We start from the raw sequence: 18550 nt of genomic DNA, 5'->3' as shown, positions 1-18550 counted from the left end.
CAGGCAACATAAAATTCAATGTCTTGATTAAGCTGTAATTCAGTAAAAAGAGATTTTAACTACTTGAGGTTCTACACTAGTTTTGCATAAGAAAATGAAATACAATAAAGTAAAATGTAAAAAAAAAAGTTAATTAAAAACGAACGATAGACTCGAGAAGTAACTTTGCCTTAACTGTTGGTAATCATGGAAACTAAAAAATCGGAAACTTCATCATTCTTGAGTTTTGTCATCTTTTATACTTTTCTTCAGAAAACGATGAATTTTAACTAGTTTTCCAGCTTTTTTACCCCAAGACAATTTTTGCGCTTTGTCCATATACTTACACTACAATATGTTACAAGTACCCCACATTTTCCCTAAAAAAGATTTAAAAAATCCACATTTCTGTTAAAAAACCCTTTAGTTGGGTTTTTTGGGTTTTATTTAAAAAAACCCAAAAAACCCTGTGTCCATGGGCTTTATTAAAAAACCCCCAGTTTTTGCCAACCCTGCATCTGAATAGTATAAATTCGGGGAGCCCATGCATATGTTACACTAAATAGAATGGTACTTACCTATCACGGTCTTTTGACTTTTTAAAGATGGTTCCGTGGATGTTGATGATGATTCAGTAGTTAAAAATTGCTCAGATTCATTTGATGTCGAAGGTTTCCTACATTTTCACGTTTCAAGCCACCTCTCCATAGCTGTAATCGAATATGTAAAAAAAAAGAATTTTTACCGAAGTAGGAGCGCTCTTCAGGTCACCTACTCTCAAGGAGAACAAAAGACCACATGAAATTATCTTTATTTTTGTCGGAACGTTTCCCAATAGGGAAGCTCCTTTTATTTCTGTCTTTTTTTTTCTGATCATCTTGCGCTTTTTTTTTTTTGTTGGTCTATCGGAAGTGACATCACAGTATCCATCGTTATGCTGGCTTACGATTCGCTTTTAAAATTGCATGTTAATTTTTAGACTCCTCCTTTTTTTGTACGTAACGCTTTTTTTGGTCAAATTTGAGATGCCGCAAACATATTTGAGAAACCATGCTTTGGTGAGGTACTTTGAAGCCACGTGTTGAATAATGTCAAAACACATGACACGTCCTTTCCCTTTCTACCCCAAACTTAACCTTTGACCAGCTAAGTGGTGTTTCAGTATCTCAAAGTTGTCCCGTTCTTTCCCCCTAAATATCAACAAATATGCTGGAATGACTTTCAAGCTGCGGAGACACGACTATGTTTGCACTAGGGAGAAGGTGTCCCCTATCTAACATCCTCCACTGAAGCTAGTGTGCGCATAGAGCAGAGCAATGGTTTGTCATTGGAGTTCACTTTCCGACTTTCCGTTCACTATACACATCACCTATTTTGTTTTTTTAGTTCATTTTTTTTCGATGTTCATTTCGTTTTATTTGATTTGAATTAAACATGGTAAATTATGTGTTATGTAACTGTTTAAAGTCTTCAAAACAAAAATAATTTCCCTGAAATAATGAATTTCATCTTGACAATTATCGAGGGGGTCTGATTTTCAAACATTGAGGGGGTCCGGTCCTCAAATATTGGGGGGTCCAATCCCCTTGGACCCCCCGGCCGCGACGCCCATGATCTAATATTAAAGTAGTTTTAAAATTCGTGTTTAAAGCTAATTGTTGAACGTGAGATTTAGAAAATTAGTACTCAACCTGTATGTGACACTCTGAGCTTTGTGAGTGGCCTAGTAAAGAAAGTAAAAAAAATTAGTCATATAACCTATTTTAGTTCTGATATAATAATAATAATAATAGTAATAAATCTAAGTTTCCTTTCTACAAGCAATTGTAGTTTATTTTCAGTAAGTTACCACCCCATAAGCCAGGGCTAAGGCAGAAATAGATGAAATACACAGCCAGCTCAGTCATTCCAGCCGAGGACTGCAGTTTGGTGCTTATTAGCACTCAACCATTGCTTCAGTCACCTTTCTGGTCAGTGCTAATTCTATATTAGCTACCAGTTTGTTTGGCACTCTTGGCTTCCTTAAGAGGTTTTCCACCTTCAGCTCAGTCACTTCCTAAGCCGGGCTGATGAGTGCTAATAAGCACAAAACTGCAGTCCTCGACTGGAATAGTTGAGCTGGCAGTGTGTTTCATGTAATTGTAGTTTGGTTTGCTCCTGGGAAGAATCCTTTTTCAGAGGTGTTGAGCACCATTAACAAAGAATTTTCTTTAATTTTGGTGTTCCGTTTTGTAAGAAATCTTGTGTGTGTGTGGAAGGGGGGGATATCTGTGAGGAAAAAATGCTTGAGTACCTAATTAATTGGTGTATTGAGTATCTAATTCAGTGGTGTATTTAGTATCTAATTCAGTGGTGTATTGAGTATCTAATTCAGTGTTAGACTTAATTAGATACCCCATTAGCTAATTTGAGAAAAATATATCTTTAGCCATGCTTTTATTCAAAAACATGTCTCCTAGTGCAGTTATGTTGGAAACAAAATTAACCCTTGTATGCAGTATTAACATAATCATTATAGTGTTTTAAGAAGGAATAAATTCCCTCCTTGCAGCAGCTTTACTACACTGTTGTAGTTGAAAGCTTGATATCAATTATTTCACTTTTTCTTGTTCCTTGCTTTGACCTCTGTTTTTCATTATTTCTAAGAAACTTGTGGAAAATGTCATATTTATGTTAATGTATGTTTTCAATTTTAGGATTGGGCTTTGCAATGTTGTACTTAAACATACTTTTGGGCATTTACAATGCTGTTCCTTTGTCATGGCTGTTCATATATTTCAAAGATTCCTTCATCACTCTCAAAGACTCATATAAATGGGGAAAGTGTCATCATTACTTTGCAAGCAATGGTAAGTTTGCTTTATTTTTTATGTTTGCTTTTACGCCAAATAAATTCATGAGTGAATGATGGATCGATTTATCTTGTGGCTAGAGGTTTTGCATTATGTAGATTTTGGCATTATGTAAATCATTTCACATTGATAAAATTTAATTCCTACAGCTGTATTACATGGGTTGCAATGACAGCATGATCCCTCGCAATGACAGCAGACAGCATGATCCCTCACAATGACCAGCTATTTTCACAAAATTTTATTGATTGCTGCATTGTTGTGACACTTGTATTGTCACACAGCCACAGGCCGCCAATTTTATCAACAGCTTTAAACTTTTATTAAAACTAAAATGTTGTGTGAAATCTTCATTGCGTAATAAACTTGTAACCTGTTTCACAACCATTAATTTTTAGCATTTTGTACATGTAGTGCATCAGCATTGCGTTTACGGCCATCTGTTCCAATTTACCATTTTCTCTATCTTATATCCATGTTTGTATACAGCTTCTGGGACAACCTATATATTATGCAAACCATAATATTAGCAAAAATGCAGAGTAATATTTACTTTTAAACATAAAGCATATTCATTTGTGCAGGGTGTCCGTGCATATGAAAAGTCATGGAAAGTCATGGATTTCGACTATGATCGAAAATGGTCATGGAAACTTGTGATTTTCATCAAAAAATGCTCAAACTGCCATTTGTCATGGATTTTGGGGTCAAGAACATGCATATTTATCGAATTCTACAAATTAGGTGCAAAATTTACTCATCTTAGTTATTTCTTACACTTTTACCAGTCAGTCCTGATTTTTCATGCATTTCGAAATTCGATTGCATTTGCTTCTAAAACACTCCCTCATTATTCTTTACGATGTTATTCTACCATTTGAACGTTCATAATTTTGTTTTTAGCATTATTTTTTAACCTCCTCATGTGTCTTATTGTGTAGTTTTGTGTACTTGTATATTTCTAATTTTGTCCCTCTCATTTGACTCAAAAATTTTAAGTCATTTGCACCTGAGTTGATTCAAGAGACTCCCAAAACTTGTCATTAATTTTCAGCAGTGTCTTAAGTTAGTAAACATTTTAGAAAAGGAAATTGGTCCAAAATAATTAATTAAGGATGTTTAGGACATTGATAAAATACAGAAATCAGGGAATTTTCAATCGGGGATTTTTTAAATATTTGTAGCCTATCCTATAACTTTGTTAGTTTTTTTAACTAGTAATGTCTGGAAAGTTAATTATTAAGTACTTTAATATTTTATTTTTTTTTTCTGATTTTTTGTTCATTTTATTTATTGTAAACATAAGTTTACTTTCTACTAAGTTATTGCTAGTCAGATTTTTTCAATCAAAACTACTAGCTGTGAAAAAATAATAAAATTCAAATTCATTATTTGTTTATAAAATAAAATTTTTAGTTAAAAGAAAGAAAAAATCAAACTTAAATGCTTCACTGTTCACCAATAGAACATCAGTATCAACATCAGTATTGCTGCATGTTTGAAGCTTCTTTTATTTTGAAGAATCATTTTGCAACTGAAGCTTTTTTTCAGTATTTTTAGTAATTGAAAAATTGTTGTGTATCATATCGGAATTTTCAGAGAAAAAAAATAATAAATTTGATTATTTATAAATTCTTACCTATATAGAACTTTTGTATGATTTATTGGAATCCAAAAAATATTTCCAGAAATTTAAGGTTTATAAATGTATCCTTGATAGTGAAAAAATTAAGTTGAAACTCTTAATTATTTCATGTGCATCACTAGTCATTGTTGCATAAAATGTTTTTTAGTTATAATAGTAGCTGAACTAGATTCACTGTAATTTGGATTTTTATAAACATCTGCCTAAAGCATAGATCAGATGGTTGCAATTTAATTTTCACAAAACACAAATTTAGATATTCTTGTGAAACATTAATGTTTTTTTTCTGGAAAAATTGCATCCCGTGGAGTCATGGATTTCAAATCTTGAAATGTAGCAGATACCCTGTTTGTGAATGATTAACTAAATTGTTTAGTAAATTTGAGCTTTAAAACTCACTCATTGTAATCAAAAATTAATCTGATATGCAAATGTGCAGATATATGCTGAATATTATCTTATAAATTTTTGAAATAATCTATGTTGGGTTCTCTCAAAGTTGTGCAATGCAAATGTTGTGATGTGCAAATGTGCAGATATATGCTGAATATTATCTCATAAATTTTTTAAATAATCTATGTTGTATTCAGTAAATTACCGCCCATTAGCCAGGGCTAATGCAGAAATACATGAAATACACCACCAGCTCAGTCATTTCCAGCCGAGGACTGCAGTTTCATGCTTATTAGCACTCATCAGCCCGGCATAGGAAAGTAACTGAACTGGAGATGGAAAACCTCTTAAGGAAGCCAAGAGTGCCAAACAAACTGGTAGCTAATATAATTAGCACAGACCAGACGAGTTACCGAAGCAATGGTTCAGTTCAACTCGAAGATTGAAGGCAAGACATGGTATATTCAGAAAATTACCGTTCATTAGCCATTCTAATGGGCGGTTGGTTCTAAGTTTTAAATTCTGCACCTCCCTTTGAACACTGAAGTAGGTTAAGTCTCTTCCCCTGACCATCACCACAATCATGTCATGTGTGCTTAATACTATTTGTAAAATTAAAAAAAAAAAAAAAAAAAAATGGGAATTTGAAACTGAAGTTGGTTGGGACAAGATTTTACACTAATTTTAATATTTCAATAAATAACCTCTATTTTTGACATAATATTATTATAAGTGTAAATGAAATAAAAGAATAAATGAATTAAATGTAAGTTAATATTAGGTGATTTAGGTGAGGTTGGCATGTAATGCTGGTCACTTTCAGAATATTGATGGGAGGGCTGTCATTGTTTGTCCATGACAAGTTTTGAATATTAGGCTGTAACCTATGACAGTTCTCACATCTGGTTACTTTCAATGCTTATCTCGATATTTTGACTTCATGTGTGCTAATGTGAAAAACCCAGATATGTGGATGAAAATTGCACTTACAACCCTAAAAAGAAAATGTCCGTAAAATTGAGAAAATTTTAGTCTGTGTTATTTTTATCATTTTATTTTTTAAAAACGTTCATCCCTCTCTTGAAATTCTCTTTCGCTCCTTTAGGGGGTGCTATGGGCCTAGCCAGAGGGGAGTAGGAAGGGGCAACTGCCGCTTCCTAGAAGAGAATCAGATTCTCTCGCTCCTTCCAAACGTCACCAAAGATAATTAAAAATCGTAATTTTAAGGCTTCAATTTTGAAATGTTTACAGAGGAGAACCACATAATCGTTTTTTAAGCCTTCATCTTTCCAAAAATAGCATAAAATGTTATCTAGAAGGGAGGAGGCCTGTAATTTCAAGCTATTTCCGAGTTTCACATGGGGGGGGGGGGGCAACTATGAACCACTATCTTGTTCCTCTATATCGAGAATCCTGGCTACGTCAATGGGGAGGTGCACCCCACCCGCCACCTTGGTTCAGTATCCGCAACCAATATAATGCAAATCCTCAGGTCCCAAGGTTTGTGCTGTAGTGTTTTTTTGTATTTATTTTCTTTTGTGTGAAGCCCCACTGTAAGATTCATATTCATAAATTTCATTCATTACCTTCTAGGCTGTGTTCGAGCTTTAAATTCATCAGCTGCTGATTTTTATGGTTGGTCTGTGCCATCCTATTTTCAGTATGTAATCTTTTCCTTGAGCTTCTGTTTTCATTCTCTTGTTTGTTTAACTGATGTATGTACTTTTTGTCCTCTGTTTTAGATTTTGTTTGTGCAGAGGATATTGTATTTTTATAATGGTTTTGAAATTGTCTATAAATTTAAATTTCAAAATAAAATTATCATAAAATAATTCCCAGAATCAAAATGTAATAGGCTTAGGTTTAATTTCTGTCTGTGGCATTAAAAGTGTTCTTTAGATTAAAATATCATTGGAAAAGGAACAATGCATCAAATACTATTTTTTATGCTTTACAAAGAGAAATACTTTTATAAGGTTATTTTGTTAAGAAAAAAATGAAGAATATGGTTTTAATATTTCTACAGGTAACACAGGCGACATAATTCATAAAAAACGAAAGAAGTGTCGAAGTTTACATTTGACTGGGAAAAGGGCAAAAAAAAAAAAAAAAACATTTATACCTCTTGTTAAATCTAAAATTACATATCATCTTTTAAAAGGAAGTCATTAAATCTTCATGTAGGAACTGTGAACAAAATTATAAAATCTATTCAATGCTAATAAAAAAAAAACAAAAAAACTTAATGTTCGACTGACAACATATCAGCTTTTATCACAAGTATCACATGATTTTTTCAGCAATGAGCTCTTTAAATGTAGCATTGGGAAAGTTTTTTTTTACTTTGATATTCTATGTAGGGGACCATGGGGCAAAGTGAACTAGCAGGGCAAAGTGAAATGGTGAAATATATACTCTGCTTTTAAATGTGTAGTACTGTATGTAGTCTATTCCAGTCAGGAAAAAAATACCGTCGAAGATTAAAGCATTTGGTAATACAGGCAATTTAAAAAAAATTATACTCATGTTGTAATATTTTGTTGTAAGTCAAAAATTATTTGTTACTGTAAAATTATAAAGTTCTTGTTATTAAAGTTTTAAATATTAATTAGACCCCTAATATTCAATTATATTGAAGAAAAAAAAAGATTATCAAATCAAAAAGTTATTTCTTTATTAATTTTTTTCATATCACATAAAATTCTATTAGAAACTCATTTTTATTTCCTAGTATATTCTAAGTATCATGTATAAAATTGATTTCAAAAACTTCAATGATTTTATTAATGTGAAATCTGTGTGAAAAAATAGTAACTACATCAGCAAAAATCCATTGTTGTCATTTACACATTTTTAAACATAAGGAACACAGTCATGCACAATTAGTCAAAAAAGATGCACATCTTCTATGAATACACAGTTCTTATTTTTCTTTTGATACATGCAGGTTTTTGTGTACTCAATCTCTCATAATCTTATTGAAAATTTTACTTCAAGGAATTTGCTGCTAAACGATCATAAAATTAAGTTTTATTACTAGCTGTTGTTCTGCACAAGAGCTTTAGAAAATAAATATGGCTAATAAATGTTTTAATTTTTCTTTTTAGTGGGCGTGTTCTTGGAAGGAAGCCATTGGAATATCAGTTAGGCGAGCTGAAATTTGAAGTAGCTTTCAATCTGTGTCTTGTTTGGTTGATTATTTTTGTTTGTTTGAGCCGTGGACCAAAAACATTTGGAAAAGTAAGTTTTTTTTTTCATATTAGAAAATTTTCTTTGTTGGATTTTCGGTAATTTGTAAATATTTCTTTTCTTTTTTTCATGCTAGCTTTTAATCAGTAAAAAATTCTAATGATGTTAGCAATAATGACTCTTTTTTCTAGAAGTTATTCATTACACTATTGCAAATTAAGTTTTATATTGTATTTGTAAAATCATAAAAAGATGGTTACGTTTTAAACTTTATAAATTTTAAACTTCCACATAATTTAGTTTTGTTTCCCATAATATATTTGCATTTGTTGTTATCCATGAGCATTTGTTTTTTTTAACAACATGTAAAAAATAAGCAACATTTGGATTTTTAACAAAAGCTTTATTTTAAGTTTATTTGGGAAATATTTAAATTTTAAGGTTGTATTCAAGAAGTCAAAATAATATTTCATTTTAGCACTTTCCTGTGGGTAGATGAAATTAATTTTTTTTTCGAGAGTCAAAAGTATAATTTCTCAAAATAATACACTTTATTTTTCAGGTATATTTCATATGGCATATAGTTTGGAATTATTCAAAAAGTTGGTATAAAAAAAAAGTTGACTAATATGTGCAACATCTTATGATCCACGGGTAAAATGTACTGTATTTTTTATTTTGCATTGGGCAATGTATTAATTAATGCAACCAGAAGTTCTTGTTCTTGCTTACAGCTAATACTGTTTAATAAGAAGGATTCTTATTTTTTTTTTTTTTGTAATCGGTGAACATTTAGAAGAAAAAAAACATTCTTACTTTTTAAAAAAAGCTTTTTTTTTTTGGCAAAAACACTATGCTTGTAATGCTCTTGAGCATTTGTCAAGTGGTTCTCAGACTTTTATAATAACGATACAATAGCAATGCGAAGAATGTTTTATTTTTCTGTTCTGAAGTAATCTATTATTGCAATATCATATTTTTATTTTGCATTCTTGTGATACAAAGTATTTTTTCAATTCGTAGGTAGTTTATGTGTTTGGTATGCTGCCTATTGCACTTCTAATGATGGTCACTATGCGAATGGGGCAACAGTGGAGTGAAGGAATACTGGAATTATTTTCTGCTCCTTGGAGACCTGTTTTACTAGATACAACCGTGAGTAAAATACAGGGTCTCCGGAAAAGGTGTCCGTGATTTTGAATCAAAGCAATTAATGCTTTAATAAATGGAAACCATTTTCTTACTCTTCAATTGGAAAAATTAGTGTTTTTTTTTTAAATAACATTAGAAAATTTTAATCATTGGCCCCTGTAGATTTGAATCTCTAAACAACTTTAAATCCTTTGGGACCAAAGTAAACACCTAAAATGATTTAGGGCCAGAAATAAATTAAAGATTAATTGCTACTAACAAAGCCTATTATGGTATGTAAAATTACTTTAAATCTAAACTTTTTAAAGTGGAAACAAAAATTTTACTTCATAAATTCATTATTAGGCCAATTTTGACTTTTGCATGAGAAGCATGTGCATTGTGCAATGAACCAAAAATACAGGTTTCTTTTTTCGAAAAAAAAAATTCTACGTGGTATATTTGTGGGAGTAGAGATAAATGAAGTATGGAGAACAAAGTATAATTTTGAACTTTATAGATGATATCAAGATATTGATGTAGTAAAGTACATAACCTTGCAAAGAATGATGTGTGCTGCACATGTTTTCCTCATGTTCCTTGAGTCCATCCCACTTAAGACCCTAAGTGCAATACTGTTGGCCCCGCTTAATCGAATATTGTTGGTTCCAAGAAATGTTATTTGATTAAGCGGGGTATTTGATAGAGCAGGAAAATTTTCTTTACCTTTCTAAATTCACAACATTTGTCTTAAAACATAATAATTATAAATAAATAGCTATACAAAGGAAATAACTAATGTTATTTGTAAATTTTTTTTGAAATAAGCTAAGTAAATAACAAAATAGTTTACTAATTTATTCATATACTAGTGGCACCCGCACGGCTTTGCCCGTAGTAAGAAATTAAAAAGTCTTTTGGTTCGCCTGTATATTTACAAATAATGTATGATGAATTTCTCGCCAATTATCTTGCCCATGTTACCGGTTTCACTTTACAATAACTTGGTAATTTACTTTTCCATCTTATGATAATTTTGCTCGGGAAAATGTTCTAAAAATTGGAATAGAAAAAGAACATAATCGAATTTTAGAAAAATCGCTTCGAGATGCACACCAACGTGCTTCAAACTAATTTTGTGGTAAATTGCATAAAAATTGACTGAACGGTCTAGGCGCTATGTGCGTCACAAAGATCCTGACAGCAGGGCCGTATTTGTAAGTGTGGAGGCCCCGGGGCAACGAAGGAGTGGAGGCCCCTAATCAGGGTTCGAAAAGATCATCATATTTTCGAAAATATCCAAAACTTTGATATATATCCGAATATCTTGATATATATGTATAGATCCGATATTTTCGACCCGTGAAAGGAAGGATATTTTGTAAAAAATTTATTGTGGGGGCCCCTTTGTTGTGGAGGCCCTGGGGCAGTAGCCCTGCCTGCCCTCCCCTAAATCCGACCCTGCCTGACACAGAGAGATAAAGATGGAGAGACTTTCAGCTTTATTATAAGTAAAGATTACAGTACGTATGATAATTATAAAAAAAAGTAACTTTCAACTTGAGTTATGAAATGTTTGTCTTGGCATCTTATTTCAGTACTATATTTTTTGAAAAAAAATCTATAATAGTGTATTGCTTGCTCCAAGGTCTTTTGGGAACACTTTTCCAAGTCCTTTTCTCCCTTCTCATCTGCCATGTTTTACATTTAAATATTTTTCAATTTGATATCGTCTGAAATGTGTATATTTCTTTGTGTTATTTTATTTAATTATCTACTGTACTGTTTGTTTTTGTAATGGCAATGAGAAAAGATTAGACAATTAGATAGATTTGAGGAAATATTTGATGAAAAATAGAAGTTTTTTTCAAGTCTGTTGAAGACAAAAAATATTGTTTTCTATTTTTAAGTCAACAATTGTACTTAACTTCTTTCTAATTTGTTCAAAAACTTTTTAACAAAAATATTTGCGAAAGTTGATAAATATTATATGATTATCGGGGGAAATTATTCGACCAAGCGGGGATTTTTAACATCGTGTCTATGGGGCAATATCCTGTTCTGGGAGGTTTTATTCATATAAGCAAGGTATTCGTTTATCGGTTACCCAATTACGTGGGGCTGACAGTAGGAATTGTCAAATGTCTGAGAGGGAGACCAAAAATTGAATGACTGGATTCACTTGAAGGAGAATTCGAAACTATCAAACCCTCAAATTGGAGAAGTCACGCAAAACATAGATCCAACTGGAAGAAACTTATTTGGATTGTCCAGCCAGTAATGATGATGATGATTCCTCCTGTTGTTCAGCGGATACTCCATAAGAAATAGCATGATGTGGCCAACACAAAAGTTTTTTCTATATCTATCTTATGAAATCTTGGATCCAACGTATAATCGCTCATGTAAAATTGCTTCTGCAAAATATTGCTATTTACAAAAGCAAGATTTTGGCCAAATGGGAATTGGCAATCTTAATTCATTGCTGTTACATTTTTGGCACCAGTGCTGAAGCGAGGAATATTTTTCCTTTGAATACGTAAACTAATAGGGAAATATCTACTTGCATTATGTTTCCATAAAAAACAGAGTAATTAAATTTCTTCATTTAAAATGTAAACATCATCAGTTTTTCAGAGCAAAAATGTCTTAATTGTTCAAATAGACTTTTTTGTTTTATGTCATTTTTTGAAGTTTTTAAATAAAATATTTCTAAATTTCTATTTTTTATGTTATTTAAAAGAAAAAAGAAACTTTTAAATGATCATGATGTGCCCCTAAAGAGGAACACGTGTGAACATGCCTGGAACAAATATGAACAACTTTTAAAAACACACAGTTTTAATAAACAGTTCTCGTCAGAGCTAGATAATGTAGACGCACACGCGCACGCCGTGCGCGGATACATCCGCTGACGTGCAGATACGTATGCCACAGAGTTGCACGTCGTCCGATAATCGTAAAAGTTCTTAAATAAAAGATATAGATCAATTGAAGATCAATTTCAAACGAATAGGAATGTAAAGATAATATCTTTACTTCTAATTCATTTTAAATTGATATTTCTTATTTAGATTGTAAAAGTTATTACAAGATAATTATACACCTACGCGTTCGGTGAATGTATTCGCTACTGTGCGGATACATTCGCTGCGGGCATGCGCACATCAGGCGATAATCGTTCAAAGTCTTACTGCTTACTTTTAATTTTGTTTTAAACTGATATTATTTAATTAATTTGTAAGTTATAAATAGATAGTATATACGCAAGATACTTGTGATTATACTTATATACTTATGATTTAAAATGTTTTTCTTTTTTCCTTTTTTTTTAAATTCCGACAATTCCCCCCCCCCCCCTTCATTTTTTTTTTAAATTTACGTGATAGACAATGATTAGCTTGCAGATACTTTTGAGTTGCGTGCGCAGATACTTTACATTTTTGTCTGACTCTGGTTCTCGTATTTCAAGAAAGAAAAACTCTTTAACGTAAAACATTTGCAGTCGAGCCGAACTATAGCAGATCTGGGTTGTAACGATCTCCCGGTTGTAGCGAACCTTTTAAACAGTCCCAACTGAAGCCTAATGTCATTAATGTATTTTCACACGCGTGTAACCATCACCAAATGCTAAGAAAATTGGCTATTTTCAATCCACAATTTTCTAAAATTTCTAACATTTCATAGTACTTGTCCTAGCTATGTTCCTTACTAATTTTTCCAAAGGCAGACACAAACTTACCACCAATAGTCGGCCTTTTTCTTCAGAATGTCCCAGTTCAAAGCAAGTTCCTCTCCTATTGTTCCTCTGATAATATTATGAACTTCACACTGATCACAGCTAAAATTGACAAGCAAAAAGCTTTTTCTATGGGAGATTATGTGGAATTTATTCTGAAATTGGAGAGCAGCAAAAGCCTATTCACAATTTTTAAGGAATTTTCCTTTTCTAAATTTATCTTGGCCTCTATCTGGCAGAAAAAAATTTCTAATTTAGCTTTCAGTGCTTTGAGCAAATTTTTTACGACAGAAACTAAATAAACATGTTGTAGATTTGTTTACAATAGTTGACAGAAAATCAATCAAATGTACATAAAATTGAAAAGCTTGCATTCAAAAGTACTACAGTAAAACTTCCTTAAAACGAACTCAGAGGGACCTTTAAAATTAGTTTATCTTAACAATTTGTTTAAAATTAGTTTGCATTCAAAAATACTACAGTAAAACTTCCTTAAAATGAACTCAGAGGGACCTTTAAAATTAGTTTTTCTTAACTAGTTTGACATGTTTGAAAAACGCTAGATAGGATTTGTCTAAACACAAAAGGACGGGGATCACAAATGTAGTTCAACTTAGCAATGACTGATTTTAGCAATTTCGAATTAACGAGGTTCTACTATCTAGATAAATTTTAAAAAGGTAAACTTTTATACTTTGTTCAATACTGAGTACAGTAGCTAATGCTAATACAAGGGCATTCCGCTCCTGCTTGCTTCGCTTGTACCTGTCATTCACATATTAGTCTTGCTTTATTTAGTCATTTGTGTTAATTTCTGTTTCAAATTAATATTCTCATTGAGGTTTTCATTCAGGGTATCTCTATTGGTTTTTATATGTTTAATGTAAGTTGATAAAATATTTTAGTTTAAAGTAACGCATCTGTGTAGTTAGTTTGTCGCAAGGAAGGCATTGTCCAGTAGAAATTTTAATCTTTTTTTTTTTAGCTTATCATTTTTTTTTATGGTATTTAAGTTTTTAACTCAAGAAATTTAATATTTTCATAAGTTTTTATGTAGTTTAAAATATTGGATTTTCAACTATTATAAAGTATTTCTATTCCTCCCTTTTTTTTTTTTTTTTTTGTCGCACTTCACCTTTTTCACACAAGATGGACTTCTGCATGCCCTTTAATATTTGGTTTATGCATTTTTAAAAGTTTTCAAAAAATATTTTTTACTGAATTGTTTTAGTGCCTTTAGTTATCCAAAAATTGCTTTCAATTAAGGTATAATGTTTATGAAGTACCAAAAAAGTAATTAAAATCCCTGCTTTATTATTATGTATCTTATTTGTAAAGTAGTAAAATTTAGCAAAAAAATATTAGTAAGATTTTCAATTTTGTTGCAGTCTCACATTTTATGCCGAAATGTTATTAGTGGTAACTTGTGTGTGCAACACTCAGTGAGTATCTTAATATATAAAAATCTTCTGTGCGGACATTTGTCACCATAAGGCTTTTAAACGGCTGGACCGATTTTGATCAAATTTTTTGTGTGTAATTAAGTTGTGGCAAGCATGGTTTCGAAGCGCGATGGATCGAATCGGAAACGTTTTTGTTGATTAATTAATTGATTTAAACAATGGATGGTTATATCTCCCAAATGATTAATATTTAGTTTAACCTATTGTTGAGCAAGAATTGAATAAATATTTAACCTGTTGCCAAAGGACAATAAGAAAGCCAGCTCTGCTTTTTGTAATGAAATTTCCTACTGTGATAATGAGAGAGAGAGAGAGAAGCCTTCATTCATTGAAAGCAACGATTTTAGGTGAAGTGATATATTTTAAAGTAAAGTACTGGAAGAAATCGGGTTTCTTTCCCTAGGTTCACGCAAAACGCATATTTTTCGTCGTAGTTAAACCATGTGACCGGATCGGTGCTTTAATTTTTCCTAACCAAATGATCGGAAAGTACCGTACATAACAACATTTGTTTATCGGTTCAAATCCATCTGGGTTTTGGCACCAACTACAAGAATACTTTAAGGATTATCAAACTAATCAGTACATTATCAAAAGAAAAGATGGTGAAATTTGAAGACGAAACAAATTTTATTTTCGTCCAAATAAATTACAACAGGGTACACACAAGAACAAATTAGGCAATTTAGGGGAGGGGTGATTTTCGCTTATTCAGGGAACTGTTTTTACATGTATCATTTTTTAAAACGATATCCTTTTGATTGTTTTATTCTTTTTCATATGGGGGACGTTGCAGCGGGATTTCCCATTTTTTTCTAGATGGGTAGTTAGTTTTTTATACTTAATTTCAGAGGATGATTTTTATCCTTTGAGTATGTCTGAAGGAACAAACCATACAATCTATGAAGATCTTTCAAGTACCAAGAAAAAATAGTTGATAAAACAACAGCACAGTGGGCACTAGATAAATCAAGTTGTAATAAATATACGTATTCTGACACCAAGCAGCTTAAAACATTTTCTATTTACTTATTTTTTTCAACAAAATGGTTCAAGTACTTGATAGTTTATTGAAATTTTTCAACATTTCAATTTACAAAGTTTGAACAGACCGACTCCTATCGGGTCCTCTAGTATATTATAATGTACAACATTGTAATGTTTTGGCTACCAAACTAATGAACACTTTTTTTTTGCTTTTATACTACTGTTTAAGTCTGCAATTAAATGAGGCAGTGAGAAGCCAAGGGATGTAAGTGCCAAAATTAAAACTTTGGAAATAACCAGTACAAATGATAACCTCTCCTCTGCTTTAAGGCAAGAGATGGCACTAGTAACTCTGCTGGGTGCTGCTATACAGCATGATTTAGAGAAAATTTTTTTAATGAAGGCGTACCTAGGATATGAACTTCAAACGCATTTTATTCAAAACCATGAAAAGTTCACTTACAATCCTTTGCTTCTCACTGCCTTAAATGTTTTTGATATTCTATTCTTTATTTAAACATATGTTAAAACTTTTCTTTTAAACTTTTCATCAAGTACAAAGAATTTTGCTTTGCAAGTTTTTATCGTCATATTCCCTTGTAGGCATGGGGCCTCGCTGCCCGAGAAGCATTTATTACTTGGGGTTTACTCGCTAGTGTTGCTTTGCATATTTGTAGTCATAACAAGACTTCCACTAACATTACAAAGTAAGTTTAATTCTTCATTGTTTGTTAACTCTAGTCTTTTTTCCCTTTAATTATTATTTGATGAGCACAAAATAGGATAGAATAAAAGTGGTATATTGTAGATGTTATGAGATCAGAATTGAATGCTTGGCAGCAGATCACCACATCTTGATAGACTTTCGAATCATCTATTACGATATCAATAGGATGATTTTTATTAAATACAGTAACCCCTCATTATATCACACCTTGTTATATCACTCATTCAGATATATTGTGCTTTTCCGTTGTCTCCCGAAAAATTACATTAAAAAAAAATGTTGCTTAACATTTTGCATCACAGAAAATTGAATTTAATGTATTCCATACAAAGTTTTTTTTTCTTTTCTAAATCGATGAACAAAACTAATATGTTTTCCATACATCAAATTCTTTGCAATTCAAGCTAAAACTTTCGATTCGTTTCCCACCATAAAACATGAAAAAAAATTTCTTTAATTTTAAAACAACAATTAGCAAGCCAATTTTCTTTTGTTCTCGTTAAGATAATTATCTTAATATCTTTTTGTAGATGCAGGTCTTCAACTTGTACAATAGTTGAATTGTTAATTTTTATGACTTCCAGTATATTTCCGTTGTTTTTGGATATACAATACAACCTTGATTTGACAATTGTCAAGGGACTGAAAGAAGTTCGCATTAAATTAAGTATATTGTTAAGTCAAGGAGCATAGATAGTTAATAGTGAAATCTGCGGCAGCGAAATGTACCATTAAATTGAAGAAATCATTAAATCAAGTATTGTTAAATCGGAGTTATACTGTATTGCGCTTATTTGTTGTCCCCCAACAAGAGTGATACACGGAGGGGTTACTGTAATTCATATTTTAGCGTTTATTTTGGTTATCATTTTTCTTATGATTAATGTATCTGATTTATTTGAGTTTCCATTAGTGATTACCATGCCGGTTAACCGGTATACTGAATACTGGTATTTCAAGCAATTTTGTGATTTTGTAATACCGGTATTTGCTGAGGTAAAACACTGGTATTTTCGGTATTAGCTGAAAATAATAAATAGTTTCAGTTAAAGGATTTTCAAATTAACTTATTAAATGCCTTCTTATATTTTAAATGTACAGTTCTTTTGCCATGATACAGAACTAAATTTAATCGATTGATGTAAAAATTTGGCTTCAAAAGCATGAACTAATAGAATGTTATTAAACAAAAGAAGCTGAAAGATTGTAAAATGATATTTTCATTACTAGATGGTGAGATGAATTACATTTTCTTGTACTTTTGTGCACCATGTTTTTATGTTTTCCATTTCCCCGATCACTCACTTTCCCATTTATGAAAGTTAATTTCGTGTATAATTTTGAATGCGTTTGCCCTATGAACAATTTATTCCAACCATTAATTTCAGTAATACTTTATGATTTAATTTTTAATTGTCTCAGCTGAACTAAATTTTAACCAAAAATTTTTCTTGTTAGCATAACACATGTGTCACGATGCGCGCGATTAATTTTGCAAAGTTATTCGAAAACCAAAAAGATAACGATTTTAGGCCGTGGAAGTGGAAGCATCGCAGCCGCGCATAACCTCAGATCAACGACTGCCTTGAATGCCAAAGAACAAAATTTAAAAGACTTACCCTTGGTTGCGTGTTTGTAGACGATAGTAAGGACAAAATTCATTACCGTACATTCTTTATTTTATGTTAAACTTCAGAGCGGACACGAAGACAGGAATTTGGCATGGTGATCACCAGAACATTTCTCACTTGGTAAAAAAAACACAAATGCGAGGAATACAGACTTAAGTTCAAAAAAAAAAGCAGAGCTGGGGTTTGCAAAGTTCGTTAAAGATAAAAAAACGTGGAGTTCATTCGGATGGTGGTGAAATATTCAAATTAAAATGGACGGAGGACGGACAGTTCACTATGAAGTTGGTGGGGTGTAATTCATGGATGGATCATGTTCAAAGATGTCAGTTGCAGGCCAGTGTACGTTGAGAAAAAAAAATGGCGCTGGCTGGTAATCTCCATGGTGACAATGTTGAGATCATCACACGATTAAAAATGATTCAGGGTAATTTCGGATCCATGTCGTCACTTCATGCTATGTTGATCATCAAAAGGTTAGTTAATTAAGGGCTCGATTCCGGTACATTCGGCGTGCCGCCATCGGACGCCATCACACACACAGATGACGCATTGCCTATGCTCCGTCACTAGTTGCACTGAAGCTTATATAATTATAATTATCTTGGTTAAATGCATTTTGGAATAAAAAGGGAAATTTTCACCACATTATGCGGTCTTTAAACATCAGGCGGAAAGCCACGGACGTCAACGGACGCCGTGCACAATTCCATCTCTTTCGCCATTATCGGAGAGAAAACGGAGCCTCAAGAAGCACGTCCGGTTGCACTGGAAGCAGCAAGCAGAGTGAAGTGGGGTGGAAAAATGAATCGGCAAA

At 32.1% G+C, this 18550-nt stretch overlaps 1 protein-coding gene across 1 annotated transcript in view; it reads left to right on the top strand.

Annotated features, from left to right (window-relative positions):
* Window positions 1–18550, top strand: part of LOC129221897 (sodium-dependent transporter bedraggled-like) — a 107230-nt gene that overhangs the window by 70990 nt on the left and 17690 nt on the right. Inside the window, exons 4-8 of the mRNA XM_054856271.1 lie at window positions 2676–2828; window positions 6463–6529; window positions 7977–8109; window positions 9082–9213; window positions 15982–16085. Of these exons, the coding sequence (XP_054712246.1) occupies window positions 2676–2828; window positions 6463–6529; window positions 7977–8109; window positions 9082–9213; window positions 15982–16085 (589 nt within the window). The remainder of the gene's footprint in view (window positions 1–2675; window positions 2829–6462; window positions 6530–7976; window positions 8110–9081; window positions 9214–15981; window positions 16086–18550) is intronic.

The sequence above is a fragment of the Uloborus diversus genome, chromosome 5 (genome assembly GCF_026930045.1).
Source record: "Uloborus diversus isolate 005 chromosome 5, Udiv.v.3.1, whole genome shotgun sequence".
Taxonomy (NCBI): domain Eukaryota; kingdom Metazoa; phylum Arthropoda; class Arachnida; order Araneae; family Uloboridae; genus Uloborus; species Uloborus diversus.
This window is presented reverse-complemented; position numbering and strand designations above follow the sequence as displayed.